This window comes from Cervus elaphus, chromosome 15 (assembly GCF_910594005.1).
Source record: "Cervus elaphus chromosome 15, mCerEla1.1, whole genome shotgun sequence".
In the NCBI taxonomy this organism is placed as follows: Eukaryota; Metazoa; Chordata; class Mammalia; order Artiodactyla; family Cervidae; genus Cervus; species Cervus elaphus.
Genome location: NC_057829.1, coordinates 25,275,560 through 25,300,943, shown reverse-complemented (window position 1 = coordinate 25,300,943; position 25,384 = coordinate 25,275,560). Strand labels below are relative to the sequence as shown.

General features: G+C 38.9%; 1 protein-coding gene across 1 annotated transcript; it reads right to left on the bottom strand.

Annotated features, from left to right (window-relative positions):
- Positions 1–1,210: 1,210 nt before the first annotated feature.
- Positions 1,211–24,020, bottom strand: SUPV3L1 (Suv3 like RNA helicase). The gene is made up of 15 exons (XM_043926496.1): positions 23,668–24,020; positions 21,184–21,261; positions 20,679–20,786; positions 19,472–19,586; positions 18,135–18,303; positions 15,765–15,876; positions 13,471–13,548; positions 11,917–12,008; positions 10,717–10,897; positions 10,090–10,183; positions 7,499–7,718; positions 5,829–5,909; positions 5,227–5,403; positions 2,350–2,498; positions 1,211–1,697 (listed from the first exon to the last, which is right to left on the bottom strand). The coding sequence occupies exons 1-15, from the start codon at positions 23,939–23,941 to the stop codon at positions 1,262–1,264; spliced, it is 2,364 nt and encodes a 787-aa protein (XP_043782431.1). The 5' UTR covers positions 23,942–24,020; the 3' UTR covers positions 1,211–1,261.
- Positions 24,021–25,384: the final 1,364 nt, after the last annotated feature.

Below are 25,384 nucleotides of genomic sequence, written 5' to 3'. Positions count from 1 at the left end.
TGCCCTTCCAGGCATTTCACTATTGATTATACACAAGTAAGGGAGAAAGATAGTCAGTGCCACCTGTTCAGCCTTTGTGTCTGTGAAGGCAAAGGTTAGACGGATAAAGATTGCTATCTCAATTAAATACCATCTGAACTCTGAACTACTGAAGAAAAAGTCAGAGATGACTAACTGCAAACTTGGCTATTCCTTGACCCAAATGCCACCAAATCACTTTAATCCCCAGGCTGTAATCAGCCTCAACTTAGCAGTTGCTCAAGAAATAAGTTCTTCCAATGACCTAAGAGCTCAATTCACAGCCCAAAACAAACTCAAACTTTCAGGTTCCTTTATAAAACACCTCCTGTATACCAGGACTTAAATGTCATGAGATGCCATTTAACCTCCCAAACAACTCTAAGTAGGCATTACCATCCGTCTTTTTTGAATGTGGGGACCAAGCCATAGAGAGGGCAAGGTCACTGAGCTGGTAGTGATGACAGAAGCTAAACCACCATCTGCCCAACCCCAGAGCCTATGTTTTTGAGCTCCTACTAGCTCTGTCTCCAACCAAAGCTTGAAACACTACTGGACAAGCGAAGGCCACTATGCATCAGACTGGCCTTTGGACATGAGAAGACCCCTCATTCCACGTGAAATAGCCCACGAACTACTACCATTCTCTCTCCTTATTCTACTACTTTCTAGCATTTATCTCTGAAATCAGATCTATTAGTTTCACATTCATTTGTGCTTCTACTCTATTCTAGGCACCAGACATATAGCTGTGAACTGTACAGACAACAATATTTGCCCTCATAGAGCTGACATTGTTTATTTAACTTATTCTTATCCGTCACCATACCAAATATAATCTCCATGGGGGTATGGATATTAACTGTTTCATTTATTACATATTTCCAGCACACAGAAGAGCCTCTGGTGTGTGGGTACAATAGACAGCAATGCTTGCCAAAGAATTCCACCTGTGACATCCTCACAAAGGTGTAGGGAAACTGGTAAAAACAATTCACCATGCTGATTTTATCCCCATGCAGAGTTCCTCAGAATGCATTGTCTTAGTACTATACTACAAATGGCCATTAAATAAAGCTTTGAATAAACCTCTAAGACATGAAACAAATAGTTATCTTTAAGAGTTCATTTTTCTTAGCCAAAAACCACAGTAAAAGATAGCCACAATACCACAGTAGGCAGTAAATGCATATAAAGATAAAAGGAGCTTAAAATATTTTTATTTGTAAAAATAGAAATGAAGCTAGTCTGAATCAGGTTCTCTCTTCTTCCTTCTTGTGCCTTTTAAGGAGGCCCCGGTTTCTAGTCTTGCTCTGCCCTGCTCGGTCTGTTGTGTCATCCACTCTCTTTCCAGTTGTTTCAGCATGTCTGTGGTGAGGAGTCCTTGCTGCACCAACCTGGAAGCCAGGGATTTCTCTTCTGCATCAGGGCCGAGGGGCTCAGCAGCTTTACTCCCCAAAGCTTTGGTGCCCCGATTCCTTCTGCTTTGGCTTTTTGTGGCACCTGACAAACGGGACTGGCTCTCTGCCGACAAGTTCTGCAAATTCAGCAGTTTATGTGTCTCTGAAATTTTAATCAGTTTGGTGATGTTGTGTACACCATCTTGGATAATGCCATCTAGTTGTTTCTGGAGATCTCGAACCAGGCTGGCATCTGGAAACATATCTAAAAACCGGTAGCTGCAAAGAAAAAAAACACGTAACATGATAGGAAGAATTCTTAGGGCAGTTGCTGGACTACTGTCAATGAAGTGACTAAATCTTGACATTGATTAATTCCAAATATTCTGTTTTTGCAAACTGTGTCCAGTGCCTTTGCTCAACCTTTATGTCTGCCCCCAGCACACCTAAGGAATATGTTGATATGAGAGTTGCTCACTATTCCTATCTTAAGTGATTCTGATATGCTCCCCTAGTGGGACATGCCCCTCCTTTGGGAATCATTGATCTACAGCAGTCCCTCTTAAATCATGATACACATGTGAATCACCTTGAAATTTTACTAAAATGTAGAATTTTATTAAAGCTGGAGTGGGCCCAATATTCTCTATTTTTAACAAGCTCCCAATCAATACCAATGCTTTTGGTCCAGGGACTACTATTTGCATAACAAGGATCTAGTAGAGTTTCTCACCTACTTAGCTTAACTACAATCATAAGAACTCTTAAATCATTTTTGGAATGGGTATAAACCAGGCTCAACTGCCTAAATAGACAATAAAACACCTTGCAAGTATGTGCCTAATTTGAAAGTGTAAAAGACTATCATAAAAACTTTTGATTTGCCTTATTACTTGGAAAAATGAGAGCGCATAATGGAAGAATTTGGTACCTTAGCCACAGGTAAAGATCCAAGACATCGTGGACAGCTTCAAGATCCATGAGGTCTTTAATATTCTTAGGTGGAAGTAATGGCCATTTAATATATCGGCGTAACCATGAGAAGGTTAGGGGCTCATTCCTGCTATACTGTCTGGCAAACTGAGAGAGACAGAAGAAAGGAATTTGGCAAAAGAATCAAAATTCACTTTGATCTGTGACCCCCACCCCCCAAAAAAAGACAGCACAACAAAATGTTAACTGTGGCTGTTATCTCAATAGGAAGGCTGGTTTCTCTCCTTCTTTACACTTTTCTATATTTTAAAGAACATTTCATGCTCTTAAAGTTTGGGTTTTTTTTTTTTTGAAAGGAATGATTTCCTCCTTTTTCCAAAACCAGGGCAATAAAACGCCTATGAACTAACTTTCCAGGGACTGCCTGTTAACATTTATAAATATTTTATGTTCTAAGTTCCAAGTTCCAGGCAGACAGTACCCAGAGACTTCTGTCCCTTCATGTAATAGTCCTATAGCCTTAAATAGGAGCTTGTATTTTGTCAATATCATCCCTTATTACATTAAAAAGTCTTTGAGGGATTTCCCTGGTGGTCCACGGGGTTCAGACTCCGTGGTTCCACTGCAAGGGGGTTGGGTTCGATCGCTGGTTGGGGAACTAAGTTCCCCTATGCCACATGGCATGGCCAAAAAAATACAGAAAAAAAGAAAAAGAAACTCTTTCAGGTGACTTGGTGCAAGGCTGGCCATGAGTTGATCAAACTAGTAAAGAGACTCTGCCTCTTCACCAGCTGTCCAGTTATAGAGTTCTGGCCAAGTCATCACTGTGATTCAGCTTCCTCAATACCATGCCACCACACCTTCTTGAACCCCAAGACACTCAAATCATGCTGCCTCCCAAACAACACTAGATGCTATTATGCATCACAATATCTACAGAGATAATAAAACCATGCAAAAACTAGCAAGCATAAGTTTACAATCTTTAGCTTCAAGGATAAGGTGATTCTGAAAGGTTCATTTCCTAATTAGGGAAAATTATCTCCAAATATTTAACCTAAGGAAGGTCAAAACTTTAGAAATGCAGGGTAGTTTTCGAATAACTGGTTAAATAATGTTACAATTTTATTAGTTTCAGTCTGCTTCATTCTGCTGTTTAATACATGCCAAGTAAGGTGGCCATGAAGAATGGAAACGTGACCACATTAACTTGCTAATAAGCAGAACATGCCAAACACAGTTCTCTTACAAAAGCAGTGGTTTAACATTTTAGGCCACAAACTAGTGGAAGCCCAGTATGTGAGTATGGAGCTGCTCAGAGACAGAGGAGAGAGATCCATACAACAGACAAACCTAAAGGAGCTCCAGGGAACAGTTCCTAAACTACTTCCTAAGGGGCGTCAGAGACCATTAGCGGAATTGAGCTCTTTTATTCAGTAGTAATGGAGATCAAGGAAAAAGGAAAATCTCCAGATTTCACATTTTAACCTGTAAACACAACACATAAGCAACTATTGGCTTCCAGACTCCTTATTCCTTAGTAACATGCTGCTATTTTATTAGAGAGCAGTTTGAAGGATGGTTTAAATGGGGTCAGGTCCATGGGCTCCAGTTCCGTCCAGGTCAGTTGTTAGGTTTTTAATATTTTGGCAGCACTGCACAGCATGTGAGATCAGTTCCCCAAGCAGGGATCAAACCCACACCCCCTGCACTGGCAGCACAGAGTCTTAACCACCGGGCCACCAAGGAAGTCCTCGGGTCTTTTAAGTTTAAGATTTTGTTCCATAAACTTCAACCTTATACTAGTTAGTTCTCTCACAAACCCCAGCTCTAAGAAACATATTTCCTAGGTAAATACTTGGACGTGGAACACCTCTAAGACATATTAAGGGAAAAAGACAAGCTGTGGACTAATTCATTATGGCATTTATGGGAGAACACACCCACCCAACAAAAACTAGAATTTCTACTCCTATGGGTATGTAGGCAAATGTAACAGAAAAGGTCTGCAAGGAGAACAGCTGATATCACCTATTATAGCAAAGCTGATAATAGCAGTTATGTCAGGGAAGCAGCCCAATTTAATCTTCTCTAATGTTTTAATTTTGTGCAAAAACGTACTTGTGTATTATTTATATAATTTAAAACATAAACTTAGAAATAGATTTGATCCAAACAAAGCTAATATGCAGAATGTTAACAGCTCTAAAAAAGATGGCAGTGAAATGACAACAACGAATCAGGAGAAGATTTAAAGAGACGACCTCTGGGCGCAGTGGGGAAGGGAGAGCATGCAGAGGCAACAGGGAGAGCAACGGCCCAGAGACAGGAGAGAACCTGGTGAGAGACTGGAAGCTTAGCTTCTACTGCCTTTGCCTGGCCCCTTGTTTGGGTGACTCTTGTGATCAGAAGTCAGAGATTTGTCTCTCTACCCAAAGGAGTTAAAAGAAAAGGGGCTGGAACCTTGGCACCAAATTCACACAAACAGCCATCCCTGACAGTTAAGAGAACTGAATACTATTGCCACTACTGACTCCTAAGCCCCTTCCCTTCCAGGATATATTCCCCAATACCAACAAGGAAAAAGTGTATCTACCATCAGGCAAAGACTGCTTTCTCTCAAAATATTATGTTTAATTATTTTTATTTTAGCTTCTGCAAAAAGGCTACTACATAAAACCAAATACAAAGCAAGAATTCTCTTTCCCCCCAAAAATTATCTGAAAGAACAAGAGAGTCATTTTTTATTTAAGTTCTTACACAGTATTTCATATTAAAGGGTTCTCTTATTTCTTTATTCTGATTAACAAAATATTGTTTGGGGAAAATGCATCAACCCGAAACAACTCAAAATATCAAAAAGATAAAGGCTTACCTGCAACAATGAAGAACAGACAAAAGGCTGCTTCTTGTTGATAGGGGCTGTGCAGAAAACATACCTCACTCGGAGACTTAACGGAATATGCTGGATCAACTCTGCAGAAAATTTAAAATCATCCATATTGCAGACAAAATACTGCCCATCAACTTGTGAAAAGTCTACAAAAATATCCTGGGGGGGGAAAAATACATTGAATTACTGAACTACCTAGTTGGGCATGAATAAAGTACTCAAGTCTATAAAAGATAATCACTTTAATACAGTAACAGACGTCTAGAAAGGCTTGCTTAATTCACTGCCTCCTCAAGCTAACAGACGTCCTTACCAGCCTTCTCAACCTGAAATACTCAGAAAATTCCTCAGGATAAAAGCCCTAAAACTTCTGAGAGAAAGTTTCCATTTTCAAGATAAACTTCATGAATAGCAACTTCACAAAAACAGACTATCCGTTCATGTTCACAAGGTTAACCAGTAATTGTCTGACATACCACCTTTTAAATGTTTTTTATTTTTCCCAACAGAGGATTGAACTCATGACCACCGGGGAAATCACATACTGACTTTTTTAGAAAAGAGATTTAGGAGTTTCTACTTACAATAAGATTAGAAAGCGTTGTGTCAGGGAGATGGTAGGCAAACATTTCAATCTGTTCAGCAGTTGGATGGAGACCAGCTGCCTTGAGTAAAAGAAAAAACAACCACAAGCTTATTTTTTCTAAGCGTTAAGTTTTCTTAAGTTATTTCAAGATAAAAGTCCTATATTTGGGTTAGACCCCTGCCAAATGAGTTAAGGGACAAGAATTTGAGTAAAACAGAGACAAGCATCATATTTTGCCATTTATTACCAACTAGGAAAGCTGATGAGATAATTCAGTAAAACTAAACAAGCACACCCACTGAGCAATTAATCTTTTGCTTATATTTTACTTATATTCCTAAAATCTATGGTGATCTGATAGCATACACAAGTACTTTCCAGGGTCTCAATTCTCTCCACTGAACAAAACAAAAAAAGAAAACCCAATCACTTTAACCAGGGCAATAAAATTGACATACAGAAGAGAAAATGTCTAAACTGGAGGCCAGTTATCTCTTTACCTGAATATTTACAATTTCAAGAATTGCCCACAGTTAAGTATTAGAAAGAAAAAAAGAAAGAGAATGGGAAAAAGAAAGAGGAAAAGGAGAGAGATGAATCATGGGAAGGAAGAAGAGAATAAACACAAGAAAGGAGGCACCCAGGAGGGAGGTGGGGCGGTCCACTGTCAGCCGCACTCTTTTTTTTAAAACATTAAAATATATATATTTATTTGGCTACATCAGGTCTTAATGGCAGCACATGGAATGTAGTTCCCTGACGTGGGATCCAATCTGCGCCCACTGCATTGAGTCTTAGCCATCAAACCACCAGGGAAGTCCCACAGCTACACTCTTAACAAAAGCTACAGAAAGGATTCCAGCCACAGCTTTCCTCCAGGAACTTTCCCTCGTGTTATCTCCTTTATATACCCTTTTACCTCAGATCCCTAAAAGTAAGATAAGCCTTATTAAGTGAATTTTCCAGGCAAACTTTAAATTGTAACAGTTTGTTTAATATACATACACTTCTGCCTCATTAACTGCACTAACCAAAATTTAACCTTGTCCTCAAGGGTTCAAAGCTGTATACCTTAATGCTGTTTTTACCCAACATGCAGAGCTTTCTTCTACTGTCAGGTTTCTGGCAATTTTCAGTCTGCTGACAAAACTATGTGCCCACCTGAAGCAACCATGCCCTAATCCCCACCTGTTAAATTACAGGAAAAATTAAAGTAAAATCAGGTTTACTAAACTTGTTACATTATTGCTACATTTATAAAATCTGGATCATTCACTTGCATACCATTCTCTAACCATGGGCTCTCTATTAGGCCTCTCAAAAGCAATAAAACAGGGTGTTCCTTCATCTTAAATATTTTTATTCATTAGGCTGCACTGGGTCTTAATTACCACATGCGGGATCTCTTAATTGTGGCATGTGGGATCTAGTTCCCTGACCAGGGATCGAACCCAGACCCCCTGCACCAGGAGCAAGGAGTCTTAGCCACTGGACCATCAGGGAAGTTCCTCAGCAGGGCTTTCTTGACGTGATTTTCATGGCACAAAATATTCTTTGGCTTATTTGTTTCCAGGTACCTGAGGTGAAAGTCTGGAAAGGGATTGAAGGAAGGAAGGACTGTCCTTCACAGAGAAGAGGTAATTAATTACTATGTTAATTAAACCTTACCTTTATAGGATCCACAGGCCTATTCAAAATTTCCTTTAATAAACCGAGGTCTTCTCGATTCATTGTTGTAACTTCTCCTTCTTTAAATTTTGAACTGAACCTACCAGCTCTGCCAGCAATCTGCAAGGCTTGAGAGGTGGTGATTGGTTCTATTTCTTTCTCTCCCTTTTCATTGATACTTGGCTTCATAAGGGAGTAAAAAATAATTCTTCTTATGCTCCTGAAATAGAAATAAAGATGATCTCATGAGCTGCTGTCTGAAAAGTTGTCCATCATTTGGTTCATTGTAGAAAGGCTCACTCTAATTCTTGTTAGGCCTACTTGCAATATTGCCCACTGTTTACAAAGTAAGGTAAAGGGGTTTGTCAGTAATTATTTTTCTTCCCTTTAAATAGCATTTTTTAACAACTCTGTTCATGTACTAAAAATCATCAAATTATTCATTTAAAGTGGGTTAAAAGTGTAATACGTAAATTATACTTCAGTAAGGCTCTAGAAAATAACTCTTTTTACAAATAAACCACACAAGGTCTTCTTAGGCTACTCTTAAATGCTAGCTTCAATTAATGGCTTTGAATAGCTCATTCATAAAGGTATAGCTGCTTTCATTCCCCACAGAGGAATATTTAGGCTTACTATTGTTAACCCCTAAAGATAATGGCTGGCCCCACATGCCTAACAGGCATATACACTAGCCGACTGAGACACTGAAAACAGTGAGGAAACATAATCGGTATTAAGATATTAAGAAGAGGTGGCAAGAAGGCACAGAAGAACTACACAAAAAAGACCTTCACGACCCAGATAATCACGATGGTGTGATCATCAACCTAGAGCTAGACATCCTGGGATGCAAAGTCAAGTGGGCCTTACGAAGCATCACTACAAACAAAGCTAGCGGAGGTGATGGAATTCCAGTTGAGCTATTTCAAATCCTGAAAGATGATGCTGTGAAAGTGCTGCACTCAATATGCCAGCAAATTTGGAAAACTCAGCAGTGGCCACAGGATTGGAAAAGGTCAGTTTTCATTCCAATCCCAAAGAAAGGCAAAACCAAAGAATGTTCAAATTACCACACAGTTGCACTCATCTCACACGCTAGCAAAGTAATGCTCAAAATTCTCCAAGCTAGGCTTCAAGAGAACATGAATTGTGAACTTCCAAATGTTCAAGATGAATTTAGCAAAGGCAGAGGAACCAGAGATCAAATTGCCGACATCTGCTGGATCATCAAAAAAGCATGAGAGTTCCAAAAAAACATCTACTTCTGCTTTACTGACTATGCCAGAGCCTTTGACTGTGTGGATCACAACAAACTGTGGAAAATTCTGAAAGAGATGGGCATACCAGACCACCTGACCTGCCTCCTGAGAAATCTGTATGCAGGTCAAGAAGTTAGAACTGCAGTTAGAACTGGACATGGAACAAAGACTGGTTCCAAATTGGGAAAGGAGTATATCAAGGCTGTATATTGTCACCCTGCTTATTTAACTTATATGCAGAGTACATCATGAGAAATACCGGGCTGGATGAAGTACAAACTGGAATCAAGACTGCCAGGAGAAATATCAATAACCTCAGATATAGAGATGACACCACTCTTATGGCAGAAAGTGAAGAACTAAAGAGCCCCTTATGAAAGTGAAAGAGGAGAGTGGAAAAGTTGGCTTAAAGCTCAACATTCAGAAAACTAAGATCATGGCATCCAATTCCATCACTTCATGGCAAATACATGGGCAAACAGTGGGAACAGTGTCAGACTTTATTTTTCTGGGCTCCAAAATCACTGCAGATGGTGACTGCAGCCACGAAATTAAAAGACGCTTGCTCCTTGGAAGAAAAGTTATGACCAAACTAGACAGCATATTAAAACCAGAGACAGTACTTTGCCAATAAAGGTCCATCTAGTCAAAGTTATGGTTTTTCTAGTAGTCACGTATGGATGTGAGAGTTGGACTATTAGGAAAGCTGAGCACCGAAGAATTGATGCTTTTGAACTATGGGGTTGGAGAAGACTCTTGAGAGTCCCTTGGACTGCAAGGAGATCCAACCAGTCCATCCTAAAGGAAATCAGTCCTGAATATTCATTGGAAGGACTGATGCTGAAGCTGAGACTCCAATACTTCGGCCACCTGATGCAAAGAACTAACTCACTGGAAAAGACCTTGATGCTGGGAAGGATTGAAGGCGGGAGGAGAAGGGGACGACAGAGGATGAGATGGTTGGATGGCATCACCGACTTGATGGACATGAGTTTGAGTAAACTCCAGGAGTTGGTGATGGACAGGGAGGCCTAGCATGCTGCAGTCCGTGGGGTTGCAAAGAGTTGGACGCGACTAAGCAACTGAACTGAACTGAACTAAACTGAACATAATAGGTTAGCAGTGGTAGGGAGCAGCACTCAAAAGTACAAGTGTTATGTGATATTTTAATTTTATTCCTTCAGGTGTGAGCAAGATAAATCTACGATCTATAATACAATACCCATTCACCTAAGCCAAAGAGTTTGGTCATTCTAATGCCATTGAGAAGTGTTTAAATTGCTATCTAACCCACTGAATATCCACGATTATTAAAAACAAATTACTTACAAATTAAGTCCCATGCCAATTGCATCTGTAGCAACCAGGATTTTGCATGGATCATCAGGATCATTAAACTTTTTTGCTTGAGCAAGTTTGGTCCCTAAAATAAGAACAGTTTATGTTAAATTAATGTTCTCTGTCTTTTACTACATCACACTAAGTAGTACCTTGTAGTGTCTTGGAAACCCTCACCTCTTACTCTCCGTTTTTATGGATAAAACTCTCACTGTTTCAAACATTTCTTTTTATTCTCAAATAGCCACTTATCCTTTTATTTCTATTCCTCTAAATAACCTCACAAAGAGCAACATAATCCCCTACCACACTAGCTATATCGTTTCTAAGGACACTTTTAACAGATTTCATATTTTAGTGACATTTCTGTAAGAAAATCATCAGCTCAACATTTAAAATACAGTCTACTAATAGCAACAATTAACAAGAGCTATAGATAATAAAAATACTTCTATCACCATAAAGATGACTAGAGAAGTGTGTACTTTATATGACCTATAACGAATTATACACCAAGCAACTCAATTCACTATCTTACTGTGTTTTCTATACATATCTCAAAATAAATGGTAAAAACAAGAGACTTCATATCCTATCATGATGAAAGTCAATAATTACCAGGAGGGAGACTGCCATATATAACAGCTGATTCCAATCCCCGAATTTCAATCTGTCGACTCACAGAATAAATATCATTCTTGCTAAAGCAGACAATGCAGTCCCCAGGCCGAAGGTTGTCTAAAGATTCCAGTGCATGATCCAGCACAGAAATGGGGGTAAGCCTTTTATAGGTTCGCACCTACAATAAAGGACATGATACTGTAAAACAGCATACCTAACAGAACTTCTTACGACTAAGCATTGTGAAAAACTCACAAAGCAGTTGAGTAGCTAAAAACTGCTAAAGTTAGACAAGTTCCAACATTTTCAAGAGAAAATACAGAAAAACATTTATTTTGATATTACAAGTGTTACCATCAGTTCTCAATGGTATTTCTAAATTAGTAAAATGTTACAGAGGATTTCATAAATTTTCAAAGCACTTTCATATATATTTGATTTGTACAGGAACTTGCTAAGTTCAGAAGGTTTATTAACCGTTACTTCCATTTTATGAAAAAGCAAAATAGAGTCTAATACGTGATCAAGCCAAAAAGAAAAGATCAGGTCTGATGAGGATCTTTCCAGTTGTAGCCTTCTGTGATTTGACTAAAAACACAAAGTGAGTTAACAACAAAACCAAGACTAAAACCCAGAATTTCTTCCACTATACCCCACTATTTCTCCTTGAAAGCGGAGTACAAAACTAAAGTAATGGACCAGTTTTTAAATATTTCATTTTATTATAGAAGTCTGGTAAAGAATGCAAAAAGTAGAAGTAAGCAGAAATGAGTTGCTTCCTATTCTAGGAATGTGAAAAAAGGGTACAAACTATCTCTAGCAATTAGATACCTATCAGAGTCCCCAGTATCTGACAGTTGAGACTTTGAAAATTACAAACTTTTGCTGAGCCTCAAATTTCTGACATTCCAGATTTATTTAATTCTAAAGAGATTTGCTCAAATTCCAAAAGGTTCTGTCAAGAAAAGGTAAGGAATCTGCTTGGACTTTTGAAGACTTAGGGTGTGAGAGCCACTCAGTCAGAACTTTAGATCATGAGGTTCAACCAACTTTGCATGATCTAGTCAACTACAGGGAAATGAAGCTAATCTTTCAAGTTCTGAACGATTTGCCATCATCTGGAGCCTATGAAGCCACTGCCTGGGTACTCTGGCTATTTGCTATGCCACCTGGAGAACAAGGCATATAATTGAGTACCTCCACATCCTCCCCAGTTGTGTACATAAGCTCGGTAACGAGGTCAATTGCAGCAGATTCTCCACACAAATGGATTTCTTCGGCACAGAGTCCTGTTAAATGCAAAATTGGGATTTTTTTTTTTAATTTTAAAGATACAAAAGTAAATATGTAATACTTCACATACCCAAAATACTTTGCTTACCTACTGCTTTACAACTTTAACAAGTGTTTTCATAAATGCGATCTCTATGATTCAACCCTAAAAACAAAAATCTTCTAGTGGGCAAAAATTATCACTATTTGTATAAATCTTGGGGTTTTTTAACTGCTGCGGCCAAGGTTTTAAGTCTACTAGATGGTGAAGCCAGTCTGAACTAGAATCTGGCATTTTGATGGTTAGTACTGAACATCAGTCCTATACTTTTCTTTTCAAATCAGGCTCCATGGAATCACTGAGGTGACTCGGGGGTGGGGGTTGGGGGCTGGTGGGTAGAAAAAACTCCAAGATCCTTACCACTTAGCATATACACTTTCACCTATTTTATATTACAGGCTTTAGTGTACACTCTTGGTTTAAAGAAAGAGTTCACCTATTTGTTTTTAAATTTGAAAACACTTGCCCTACAACATGCTGATCAAAAATTCACTCCAAAGATTGAGCAGGAGAAATGTTCATTCATATCCATGGACTTCAAGAAGTCCACTTCCAGGAGCCTATCTTGAAGAAATAATAAATAAAAGTTATGGCTACAAAGATTTTTTATTGCATCACTAATAATAGGGAAAAATGTTCAACTCTTTGGGACAAATTACAACTGGTCTCCCACATCCACAGGTTTCACATTTGCAGATTTATGGATGCAGAACCCATCTACCTGGAAGGGATTTGAGCATCTGCAGAGGTCCAGGAACCAATATTCCACAGATACTGAGGGAAGACTATAGCACAGTTCTTCAATGGATAATATACAACATTGATATGTGGTATGAAAAAAAAGTCTATGAAAAAGCACTGGAATAAAAAAGCAAGATACAAAATTTATATATTCACAAAAGTGAAAAGAAAAGTGAAGTCACTCAGTCGTGTCCGACTCTTTGTGACCCCATGGACTGTAGCCCACCAGGCTCCTCCGTCCACAGGATTTTCCAGGCAAGAGTACTGGAGTGGGTTGCCATTTCCTTCTCCAGGAGATCTTCCCGACCCAGGGATTGAACCCAGGTCTCTCACATTGTAGGCAGACGCTTTACCATCTGAGCCACCAGGGAAGTCCATATATTCACAAAACACCATATAAATGAGAAAAAAGATTGTCATGAAACACCAAAATGTTAATAGTGGTTGTGTAAATACAGTAAGATTTGAACACTTTTATTAAATGATTATGCTTTTATAACAGAAAAAAGGGACTATAATTAAAATATTTAGAAAATTAAAACTCACACCTAGCTGACTTTTTTGTTTCATTTGTGTCAAGACAGGATCTAGCTGGCTCTATTTGGCAATGCCAAGCAGATAAATGCATCCCATTGCAGACGTCACAAAGCACAGATTTTACAGTATTAACCACCAACCTAGTAGCGCCCTGGTCCAGGCCCATCCTCTGGCTGGATCTTTAATCATTTGAATTTCATCAATCACGGCCACTTCATCTTAAAATAGAAAGTTATCGTGAGCAAGACAATCTACTTCAATAGTATTATAAACAAATCACAATATCAAAATTGAAGCTTTCAACACCACCATAATCATCATCATTACTTACTATGTGCTTCTTTGCTGGCAGGCTTGTTCTAAGAGCTTTACAACTACAACTCATTTAATCCTTACAATACACCCACTAAGTGTCATCATTACTTACATTTCCTTTTTTTAAAAATCTCATACTTGTATTTTTAGTTTAAAAAAAAAAATTGGGGGGGGGGCAACTTCCCTGGTGGTCCAGTGGCTAAAACTCTGTGCTCCCAAAGCAGGGGGCTCGAGTTCAATCCTTGGTCAGGAAACTAGACCCCACATGCTGCACCTAACAGTTCACGTGCCACACTAAAGCTCACAGACCCCGTGTGCCACAATTAGGATCCAATGCAGTCAAATAAGTGACTAATTAATTTAACAAAATTTTTGTAGCACCATCTGGCTTGCAGGATCTTAGTTCCTTGAACAAGGATTGAACCCATACCCTCGGCAGTGAAAGTGTGTTGTCCTAACCACTGGGCTGCTAGGGACTTCCCCTACATTTACATTTTAAAGAAGAATAAATTGAGACCCAGAGAAGTTAAATCACTGACCAAAGTGTAACATTTTAAAACATAAAATTCAAACCCAGACCGGCTCTACTCTACTGCCTCCCAAACTGAGCACATTCAATTGTCCTATTTTTTGCAATCTCAGAAGAAACCTGCAGAATCTGCCTAATAAGAATACATCCACACAGCAGTGAAAGCAGCTCCCAGGACCAAGGAATAGATAACCCTGCTGTAAACGAAGCACCTTAGGAACCCAGATGGGCGTTAGGAGAAGTGGAGTGGAAAGTGTAATTCCCTGAGCTACAGCTCTGCTCATTCTTTGGGGTTTTAAAATTCATTACTATGATAAAAAAAAAAAAAGCCTATTTTATTTTCTAATGCCAAAATGCTTCCAACCATATGATTTTATTCTTTCTAAGTCACATAAATTATATTTTAGTTCTCTTCCCAAAATACCAAAGATTTGAGAGGAACATCTTTTAAAGAAAAATTTAATATGCCCACAATGACACTGAGGAAACAAAAGCAAGCTAATTTTATACTGAAAAACCATCAGATTAAAAATTACTCAGCATATCTGAGTGTATACAAATAAGATTAGAAAAGAGGGGGCAGAAGAGGGAATTTTGATTTATAAGTGCTATTTTAATATTTATAATGTATTACTTTTACAATAAATTGATTTTTAAAAACTATCCATTTACTCAGAAAGTTAAGATTATTAAAGTGAAAAAAGCAAGCTACTAAACAGTACATAATGTATAATCCCTATTTTAATATATACACCCACAATGCACATGTAAGTATATGCATATGAACACAACCTAGAAAATACATACCACAGGTTAATACTTATTGATTCTGGATGGATGGGATTGGGAGATTAATATTTTTTCTTCTCTTTGCATTTATTTTTACATTTTCTATAATGAAGGAATGATTGTCTATATAGTAAGGAAAAAGTTAATTTTCATTTTAAACATTTTCAAAACTACCATACTTATACAGAAGTTCATTGTGGTACTATATATAATAGTGAAAAACTTTAAAACAACCTAAATACTATTTAATAGAAGAATAAGGAATAAATAAATTTAGTCATAATATGGAATACTATGTAACAGTTTAAATGAATATATGCAATATATATATATTTATGATACGTAGATCTAAACACATGTGTAGAAAAAAAAGCAAGTTGTGGAGCAATAATACAATATGATTGTCATGTAAACATTTGAAAACACACAAACTATAATATTGATAGGTAGTATATAATAGTGACGCCAAAACAGACAGGGAAGGTATACACCAAATATTTGACAGCAACTGGATCACAGAGGGGAGAGGAATTGAACTGTGGAGTGATACAAAGGAAAATTCACATGTGTTAACATTTCAGTTCTTTTAAGAGAAAAAGGGAAAGAAAATTCAAAAGCAAACATGATGGAAAGTTTGACATTTTTAAGTGGCAGTTAAATACTAGGTATTTGCTGTTACTAGTCTTTTCTTTGCCTCAATTACAAATTTTTTTCACAGTAAAAAACACATTCCACATGTTCATCTGTATTTTAAAATAAAAAAATACTGAACTGTAAAGTTTTAAAATAGTATATACATACAAGGAGTTGTAACACTGCACATCTCAACAGTACAAGCAACATGGGCAGCCTGTTTACCATCTGGGTCTACTGTAACACGCTCTTCACCTGTTACCAAGTCACATGGCACCCCCTAGGATGACAAAAAGAAAACTGGAATTATCTCCACCTTGAAAACAACAGCAAAAAGAAGATTTGGATGTTTAATAGAGTATTCCTTCTGTTAAATATAGAATATTTAATAGAGTAGGTCGGAAAGATCCTCTAGAGAAGGGAATGGCTACCCACTCCAGTATTCTTGCCTGGAGAATTCCAAGGACAGAGGAGCCTGGCAGGCTACAGTCCACAGGGTCGCAAAGAGTTGGACCCGACTGAGTGATTAACACTTGCACTTATTTTTCTTTTCACTTCCTTCCATTACATCAAATTTATTTGTCTAACACTTGAAACAAATATTCCCAATCCTCTAAAAAATTTTTAATAAAAAGCCACTTTCATATAACCTATATAAACTTGGAACATCTCAAATCAGCTAAATTCTCAGGTAACAAAAGCATGAGAAATTGAAGCACTTTTATTTTTTAAACTTTGTACTGAACTTTCTTGGTGGCACACTGGATGGGAGTCTGCCTGCCAATACAGGGGACAAAGGTTCGATCCCTGGCCCAGGAAGATTCCATATGCCATGGAGCAACTGAGCCGGTGATCCAGGGCCCGTGAGCCCCAACTACTGAGTCTGAATGCTGCAACTAAAGAAGCCCATGTGCCTAGAGCTCATGCTCCACAACAAGAGCCTTTGGAACTAAGGCAATGGCACAACTAAATAAATAAATAAAATAAACTTTGTATTATGTCAATAGTTTCTGTACTATTTTAGTTTATTAAAATGAAATTGTTTCTATGTTCAAGAAAAACATTATGAATAAAATTTAAGAATATAAAGTCCTCCTAATATATTTCTTTGAGAAGGACTAGTATCAGTGCTATGGTATATATATGTGAGTAGTCAACTACCCCAATCCACTCAGAACCGAGGGATAACCCAGGACAAAGACCATTTGGTAATAAATCTGGGAAAGTCCAGGCAAACTGGAACAGCTGGTCTCCCTAACGGCCTGAAACTAATGAGGAAACATCAGACATATCCAAACTGAGTGACAGCCTACGACACGACTGACCTGTAATCTTTCAAACTGTACAAGTTATGAAAGGCAAAGACTGAGGAACTGTCCCAGATTAATGGCGAAACCGGACACATGACAATAAAATACAGCAGGAGACCCTGAACAGAATGCTGGAGGTGGCGGGGGCACAGGGGGAGGGGAGGGGGGCTAGTGGTGGTGTTTGAACAACTGGCAAAATTTGAGTATGGACAGTGGACTAAATAATGGCATTCTATCAGTATTAATGTCCTGCTTTACATGAATATCCTGAAGTTTTGTAAAAGAAAGTCTTTGTTTTGCAGAAATACTTCTAAGTATTTATAAAGAAGAAGGTATTATGTATGCAAATTATACAAATTATCCAAAACATGATGCAAACTACCTACAAAACTGGTTAATCCCACATTATAAAGTCATAATAAAACAATGAACCAAAATGTGGCCCCTTGTCTGAAATGATGCCTCAGACCACAGAGCATTCAGTCCTTTTCAGGTTGGAAAGCTGGCTTCAGTCTTTATCATTAGTTCTAGCAATCACATCAAAGGTTTAATCATAAAAATTTTAAAAAAAAAAGGTAAATTGAACACAACAGAGTAGTGGGTAACTCTGAGGGGATAAAGGAGGGGTTCAGAGGGAGTTTCATCTATATTAATAGTATTTTATTTCCTGCTTTTTTTTTCTTCTGGTCATGCCACACAGCTTGTGGGATCTTAGTTCTAACCAGGGATTGAACCCAGGCCCACAGTAGTGAAAACATGGAGTCCTAACCACAGGACCACCAGGAAATTCCCCAATATTTTATTTCTTAAAAAAGTTAAAACATAAGTAAGTAAGGCAAAATGTTAGAATCTGATGGGAGCTGGGTAGTGGACTCAAGTTATTTGAATGTCACTCCTTCATTTCTCTGTATATGTGAAATATTCTATAATATTGTATTTCACTCATTCTAATACACACATTTTTTTCACATTTTAGTATCTCTGAAACCAAGATATCTCTTAACAATGGGTGGCACATCAGAATTCAGTTGGCAGCATCAACTTCTTTCTCAGTTTTGCATAAAATAATAGTACATCTTACAATTGATGGCCTTAAGTTAAAGGCAATGAAATATGGCACTTTTTGTTAAAAGTAAATTACTACTACACACACCCTCTCCCTCCACCCACTTCACGCTACTTTCCCCCAAATTAGCAAGAAAAAAAGAATATTTGGTAATATACTAACAGCAGCATTACTCTTCTCGAAGATCTCATGTGCCAGTAGTTTTAAAGGGCCACAATACACTCCAGATTTTGCTGACAAGTATTTCTGGATTGCATGATAAGTCTTTCCACTGTTTGTGGGACCTGAATGGAATATTATCTTCCGATGTATGGCTCTAGCTTCTGGGTACCTAAAACATGAGTAGATAAACAGCTTAATTTCATTAACCTCCAAATCCTGGCATAGGTTTTAACTGAAAAAACTTCCAGTGAAACATCCTCTTAACAGTCACAAAATAGCAGCATCTTTGAAAAACTAAATTAAATGATGAGTTTCATGTCCACACCAAAATGACTGCTTTCCAAGAATGGCATTTACTAACTAGAGGACAGAAAAACCCTAGTGCAAATTAATTTCTTGGATATTCATGCCATTGTACAAATTCCTTTTCCCCAGGAGTTACTTAAATTTAAACTGCTATCAGCTCCAAAGACATGTTCACATTATTTTCACATTCTCTACATATGCCCTAGAAGTGACTATTCCTAGACTTCTGAATTTTAGCATACACAATAAAATGACTGAATCTTCTGCTTCTGGCCAGCATGAACGGTACTGGAATTGACCTATTACGATAAACAACTACAAAACTGGACAAAGTATATATAGCAGCTCCCTGGGGACATGGACAAGAGGCAGTTCAGGACTATAAGCTCCAAAAGAAAGAAACACTTGAAATGAGCCCTACTGGACCCCAAGAGGGCACAGGGAGGTGGAACCCAAGCAAGTTAAAATAGTCCCACTGAGCTGAGCAGTAGAGATCAAGAGTAAAGCTGCTGAAGCAGCTGGAATCTGAAGGCCTGAGTATGCAAGAGAAGAAACAACAGAGAGACAGCCTTGAAGTCTGTGTGGGGGTTCCTTGGGTCCTTGGCCAACAGCTGGGCTGAACACATGCAGGGCATAGCAGAGGACAGCTTGCTAAGAGTTTAAGTGGAAAGTCTCAAAGAAATGGCAAAGTGCTAGGAGATGTTAGAGTTCCAGGCACAGTGGTGGTGGAGAGAACTTATTAACAGCATATTCAGTTGAGACACCAGAAAGGTCACACTTGAATTGTAAGGACAACCTAGAGACCTACTCTAGATCTGCCCTAATAAAGCCTTAAACCAAGCTTGATTAGGATTTAGGAGGAGATACTAGCTAAATTCCTGCCAAAATTAACTGTGTATTTTTCTAGAGAAAACAAAACAATCTAGACTACTTGATTTATCATCCAGTATACAATAAAAAAAATATATAGTGATCACTAATCTCCCAAGATCAGAAACTGAAAATTTCAAATCCACAATAAAGAAACTAACCAGTTAGGTGGTATTCTTAGGTCACTGATTTTACGTAGATCATCCTTACATTCTAACACAGGAAATATTTGTTTTGCATGTCTCAAGAAAAATGGAAATAAGTCATCCACATGAGCTGGAAAATAAAACATTGCATTAATATGTGCAATCTAAATGTTATTCACAACTGAACTTAATGGAAGCTTTATTCTTAGTGAGCTACATTAAGGGGACGTTGTCAGGATAAAAAGGTAAACCCTAGAACAAGGAATGCTATCCTTTCCTGAGATCCTGCTTTGCCTTATGTTTTCTTCCTTATTTCATATGTATTTTCTAAGAAAGGAGAAAACTGGCTGTCAACAACTATGTTCCACTTCTTCAATGCAACAGGTAAAGATCAGCACTGACGAAAGTTAAATTAAAAACAAAGAACCAGGGGGTAACTCCTTGACAGTCCAGTGCTTAGGACTCAGTGCTCACACTGCCAGTGCCCGGGGATGTATTCCTGGTTGGGAAAGTAGGATCATGGATGGCAAACAACAAAACAAAACAAAAAACCTGGTAATATACATTAGCAAGAAGGCTCCATGGTTACTGAAGCAAAATACAGGACCCAGATACCAGTCTTTTTTAGACTACAGATATCACTGAGAGACAAAACATGTAAGTGAACTGACTTCTCAGCAAGAAGTCTCCACACCTTATGGCTTTGATGAGGGTGGGCTGAGTTCCATTCTGCTTTGTGTCCCAGTTCTACCTCAGTTCTACCTGGCCCAGGGCAATGGTCTAATAGTCAAATACATAAAAACATAACCAAAGTCAAACTGCCTATAGGAATAAAATAATGATATTTCTACATTGTTTTTCTTTTACAGCAAGAGGTTTGTCAAAGTATGAGGGAGAAAGAAGTCAGTGGCAAAAACAGATGGAAGCTGTTATGTGTTAATCCTACCTTGCGTGAGAGTTCATTTCACCGAGGCCTATACTAGTGAAGAGCAGATGGTGACAGATCGAGGTCCCAGTCTTTCTCCAGACTAAGACACATGGGTGACTTAATAACCAACCCAGGCCTACTATAAAGCAAAAAGACCTAGAAGGCCTCCTATGAAAGCACTGAATTATTTAGAGGATGTTAACAGGGCTTATTCTAAAGCAAATAAGCTAACTAGAAAAAAAAAAGAAATAGCAAGTATGTTCAAAGGATTTTAAAAAGTCTCTAAACACTTGCCTGCACTGAAGCAAATATCATTCAGAATAATGTGAATGTCCACATCCAGAGAATGAGACTGCATGATATAATTTCGAAAGCTTATGAAAGCTTGGTGGAAGAGACGAGCTGTGGAAAACACAAAATCAAAACAGGTAGGACTTAGTTTTCATTTTATTTTTCATTTCATTTTCTCATTTTAAAAAGTACATATACACATCACACCTAACTCATCAGAGTGTCTTTCTCCTTTCCTGTAGTAGAGCTGGTTTGTTGTGATCTGGGCTAAAACTGAAATTCTAGTACAACATGAAGGAAAGCTGAACACATAGCTCCTCTGCCATGTGTCTGGCTCACCAATTGCATCCTGACGATCTCCTGCCCGGACAGAGGCAAAAGTCAGGGACATTCTCCACATTACAACTGTGAACTTATGTCCAAGCCACACAAGGTCCCACACAATAATGAAAAAGCTGTAATCTAAGCACCAATAAGGTATCTCTAATGGAAATGGTATTAGCCTTACCATCAAGTCCATAATCAGCACTCAGTTTCTGAATTTCTTTTCTTTTGTAAAACTTGTCTAAGATCTTCTTTACTTCATCTGGAAGAAAGATAACAAAATTGAACATACGTTTAACATTTGTCTTCTAGAGAGAGAAATACCTCCAAAGCAAAAGAAATTTGAAGTCCTAACACTCAAGGCAGTGGTCTATTGAGTGTTGCAAGAACTTGAAGGTAGGTTAGTTGATCACAAACTCTTTATGGTTTAATAGTGTCAAGAAAAAGTATAAAGTCAAACAATGCAATCAATATTCTAGGACTGGCATCACCCTACCCTCCACCAGGTCACTGTTAGATACCCATGTTCTGTTTGGTTTACTCACAACCATTCTGCACATCTAATAGTGAGCAGCTAAAAGGTATCTTTTAGCTGAAAGATAACCAATACTGCAAGGGCCAAATCATCATGCTTTTATGTGAATGACTAAAGGAGTCACAGATGACCTCTAGTTTGAAGATGATTTTAGGGAGAACAAATTACATGTATTTTGTTCTAGGTGGCCTAACTAAAGTCAGTGGGAAGTGAGGGAAACAGATTTCAGTGGAATTTATATAAGAACTTCCTAATAATTAGAATAAGAAAAGAAGTTGCCTGACAAAATTACCAGCTCCATGTCACTGAAAGTACTCAGTAAGGCTTAGATGACTGTATTTCAAGGGTGACAGCAGAGAAATTACTATGCTGCAAAGGAGATTGAATTAGATGCCTGCTGAAATGCCACTGTTAATCACTAATTTTACAGGTGAAAATATTTTAAATTAATCAAGCTGAGATTGTATTAACAACCTAAAAAGAGAGGCTTAGAACATTTACTTATACAGTAACCTAAATATACTTATTTTGTTAAATCCTCATATCAACCTATGTTATATAGTTGGGGTAGACTATCTGGCCTCCTAGGGAAACAATTTTCCCAGCTTCCACGCATCAGATTCTACTGCAGGGTAATTCCATTTTTTAAATAGCAAATGTTTAGTACAAGTGATACTAGTTTACATTTATTCATCCCTTCACACTTTTCAAAGTACTTTGCCAAACACGTTAACATGATTTTCACAATCCAGAGATACAGGCAGAGAAAATATTATTTATATTTTAGCATTTGGGAAATGGACAAAAGGTAAGTAAACTGTAAATTGTTCCAGTCAGTTAAGTGATGTATGACTATCACAAATGTGCAACATTTTCTACTTGTAGTCAGTCTACCCTTCCTTGCCTAATTGTATTATGATCAACCAGAAAAAAAATGATTTATACATTTACCTATGTATGTGTATATATATATGATATATACATATACTTATATATATGTGTATTACAATCAACCAGAAAAATATGTATATTTTATACATATATATTAATTATTATATGTAACTTACACACATATATATACACACATACACAGACACCTACTGTGTGACTAGAAGTGTGCTTGGAAAGTAGCACATAGTAGGCATTCAATCAGATTTGTCAAGGATAAAAACTGTACTTCATAAGGATTTTTAGGAAGATTAAATGGGTCACATGTTTAGAACAGTACCTGTCTCTAACACTCAGTGTTAGCCAATGTTATTTTTCAGAAGAGATTCTAGGCAGCGGGAGTAGCATATCTAAAAAGCCCTGGAGCACAAGTGCCCATTTCATCAATCTGGCTGAAAGGAGAGTGATGTGCAACAAAGCTTCTCCAAGAGTTACCCAGGCCAGATCAAGAAGAGAGGACCCTTTCAAAATGGGGACAATGGAAAAGCATTAAGCAATTTTGCAGGGGAGCCACAGGATTAGATCTTGCCATTTGCTGATGCTAAGCCAGTGCTTTCTCTCTGGAGCCCTGGATGATCAGGGTACCTTCCACCTTTGGTAAGCTCACCCTTATCGTGTTCTACCTTGTAGTATAGTTGGTCATCCATCGGTCCTTCCTCCCACAAGGCTGTAAGTTTCTGGAGCGGAAGAGATCTGGATCTGAGTCTGGTTCCTCTTGGCAACCACCATACAGCCTAACAGTGTCTGGTTTGCATAGGTACCCAGCCAAGGACAAAAAGTCCTGAAAGAAGTCTTCCTCTGGCTTTTCACCACCCCACTCCAGTGTCCCTTCTGGGAGCAACAGTTATAAGCATCGGGGGGAAAGAAAGACTATTCTAGAAAGTCGGTCGTGCACCGAACGGCTCAAAAAAGATGAATTGTCCCGTCACAAGGGGACTTAGACCATTCCCAGGGGAACAGTGAAAGGGAGAAGGCCAGTTCAAGGGCAGCACATCAAAGGATCAATCAGACACAATCCCAAGCCTTGAGGGGCTCAAAACCAGCAAGGGAGGCAGGCACTGACAGGCACAATGACAAAGGTCGAAGGGACCTGGGTCTCCAGGGGATGGAAAAGCAGCTTCCCCGGAGAAGCGTCTCAGCCCTGCACCAAGCACCCTAGCCGCCCTCTCCGGCTCCTGCACTCACTCTTGTCCAGAGGGCGGGTTAGCTCAGCCCCGACGTCGCCATCTGCGCTAGGACCCTGAGGTTTCACAGTCAGCGGCACGAACAAGGACGTGTTTGGAGCTTTGGAGCCTCCGGAGGCGGAGGAAGAGGCGCAGGCAATAGCAGGAACGCGCCCCAGAGCCCCAGGAAAGGGCCCGGTGTGGGCACGAAGGGCAGAGCAGACGGCTGCCCGGTGGCCAGCCTGGCGCCCCGCGGGGAGCCGAGCCCACAACAGGGCACACCGGGGTAAGGACATCGAGACTGCAGGCTCCAAAGGAGGCGGGCTGGAGCAGCCGGGGGACGCGGCGGCGGGCAGTGACGCGCGGCCACCGACAGTGACGCAAACCGCCAGTGCCGGAAGCCTGCAAAGACCCAGAGCAGGGGAGCTGCCCAAGAAGAGGCCCGATCAATAAGGAAAAAGCAGAGCCGGAAAATTGCTCATAAAGGGGGGTAAAAACTTCGAAGTGAAAATTAGAAAAGATAACTTTCCTGTAAGTCCTTATTCTCTTTTATCGGCGATTGGAGACAGCTTTCTTTAAAGAAAATAATCAGGCACCTTTGGGGATGTCACAGATGAGAGACGGGGGCCTGTGAAGTGTGTCACGTGATGTTAACAAACTGGCCGTGAACGGGTAAGTGTTCAAAGCACGTGGGCAGAGCTGTGAGCTGTGTGGGTGCCACTGGTGGAGATGCGGGTACTGGGATGTAGCGCCAGCCTTCCTTGCGGATTGGAAACTCTGGAGAGCATTTCCCTTAAGTTTCTTGGATAATTAACTTTAGTTTCCGGATAGAATAGCGTTAGAGAACATAACTTGATCTACCCTCAGGACAGTAGGAATTCTATGAGTTGCTAAGGAATTCTGTGAGTTCTTAGGTAAACCCTTTGTATGACATGCGTGTAAATTCTTATACTTTAATAGGAGCAGTGTGTGTACATCATATGCTGCTATGTTACAACCGCATAGCAAAAATATGTCCCGTACCCAGGCCAAAGTTCAGTTTCTTTTGCATTAGTTGGATACTGTTTCATATGAAGTTGAAACATTAAATTCAAGGTAGGCCTTTGGATTTTTTGTATCTCTTTATTATACTTAAAACATCAAGGTCTTGCAACTTAAAGAAATATGTCATGTGACCTGTAATAGTGTGTGTCAAGTAGGATTTCAGTAACAATGTTATGTGCGTTTGATTCACTGGATACTTTCTAAACATCAGGGATTCAAGTAGACAGCCTCTTGCCCTCAAAGAGTTTCTGATCTGGTTTTGGTCATATGAAGGGTTAGCGTTAACTAATGCAAATATTAATTATATAATATATAAGCTAATTATATAATATACAAGCTAATGAGAAGTCAAAGAATGATCCATGTCAAAACTACAAGCCAGTTGTTAAGTTATGCCATCATTTCTCAAGTCCATACCTCATAGAGTGTCAGGTGCAACTGCTGTTACAGCACTAAAATTGTATCATAATTGTGTCTCTTGAGGAGTAGTTCTCAAGCTTTAAGGTGCATAAGAGTCATCTGGAAATTTTGTTAAAATTGTTAGGGCCCTACTTCTGGAGTTTCTGACTCAGAATGTTTGTGGTAGTGCCCAAGGTTGGAATTTATGTTTTCAGGTGATACTGATCCTGATGGTTTGGGGACCACACTTTGGGAACCAGTGCTCTGGATTATAGTTCCTTCAGGGTAGGGCCAAT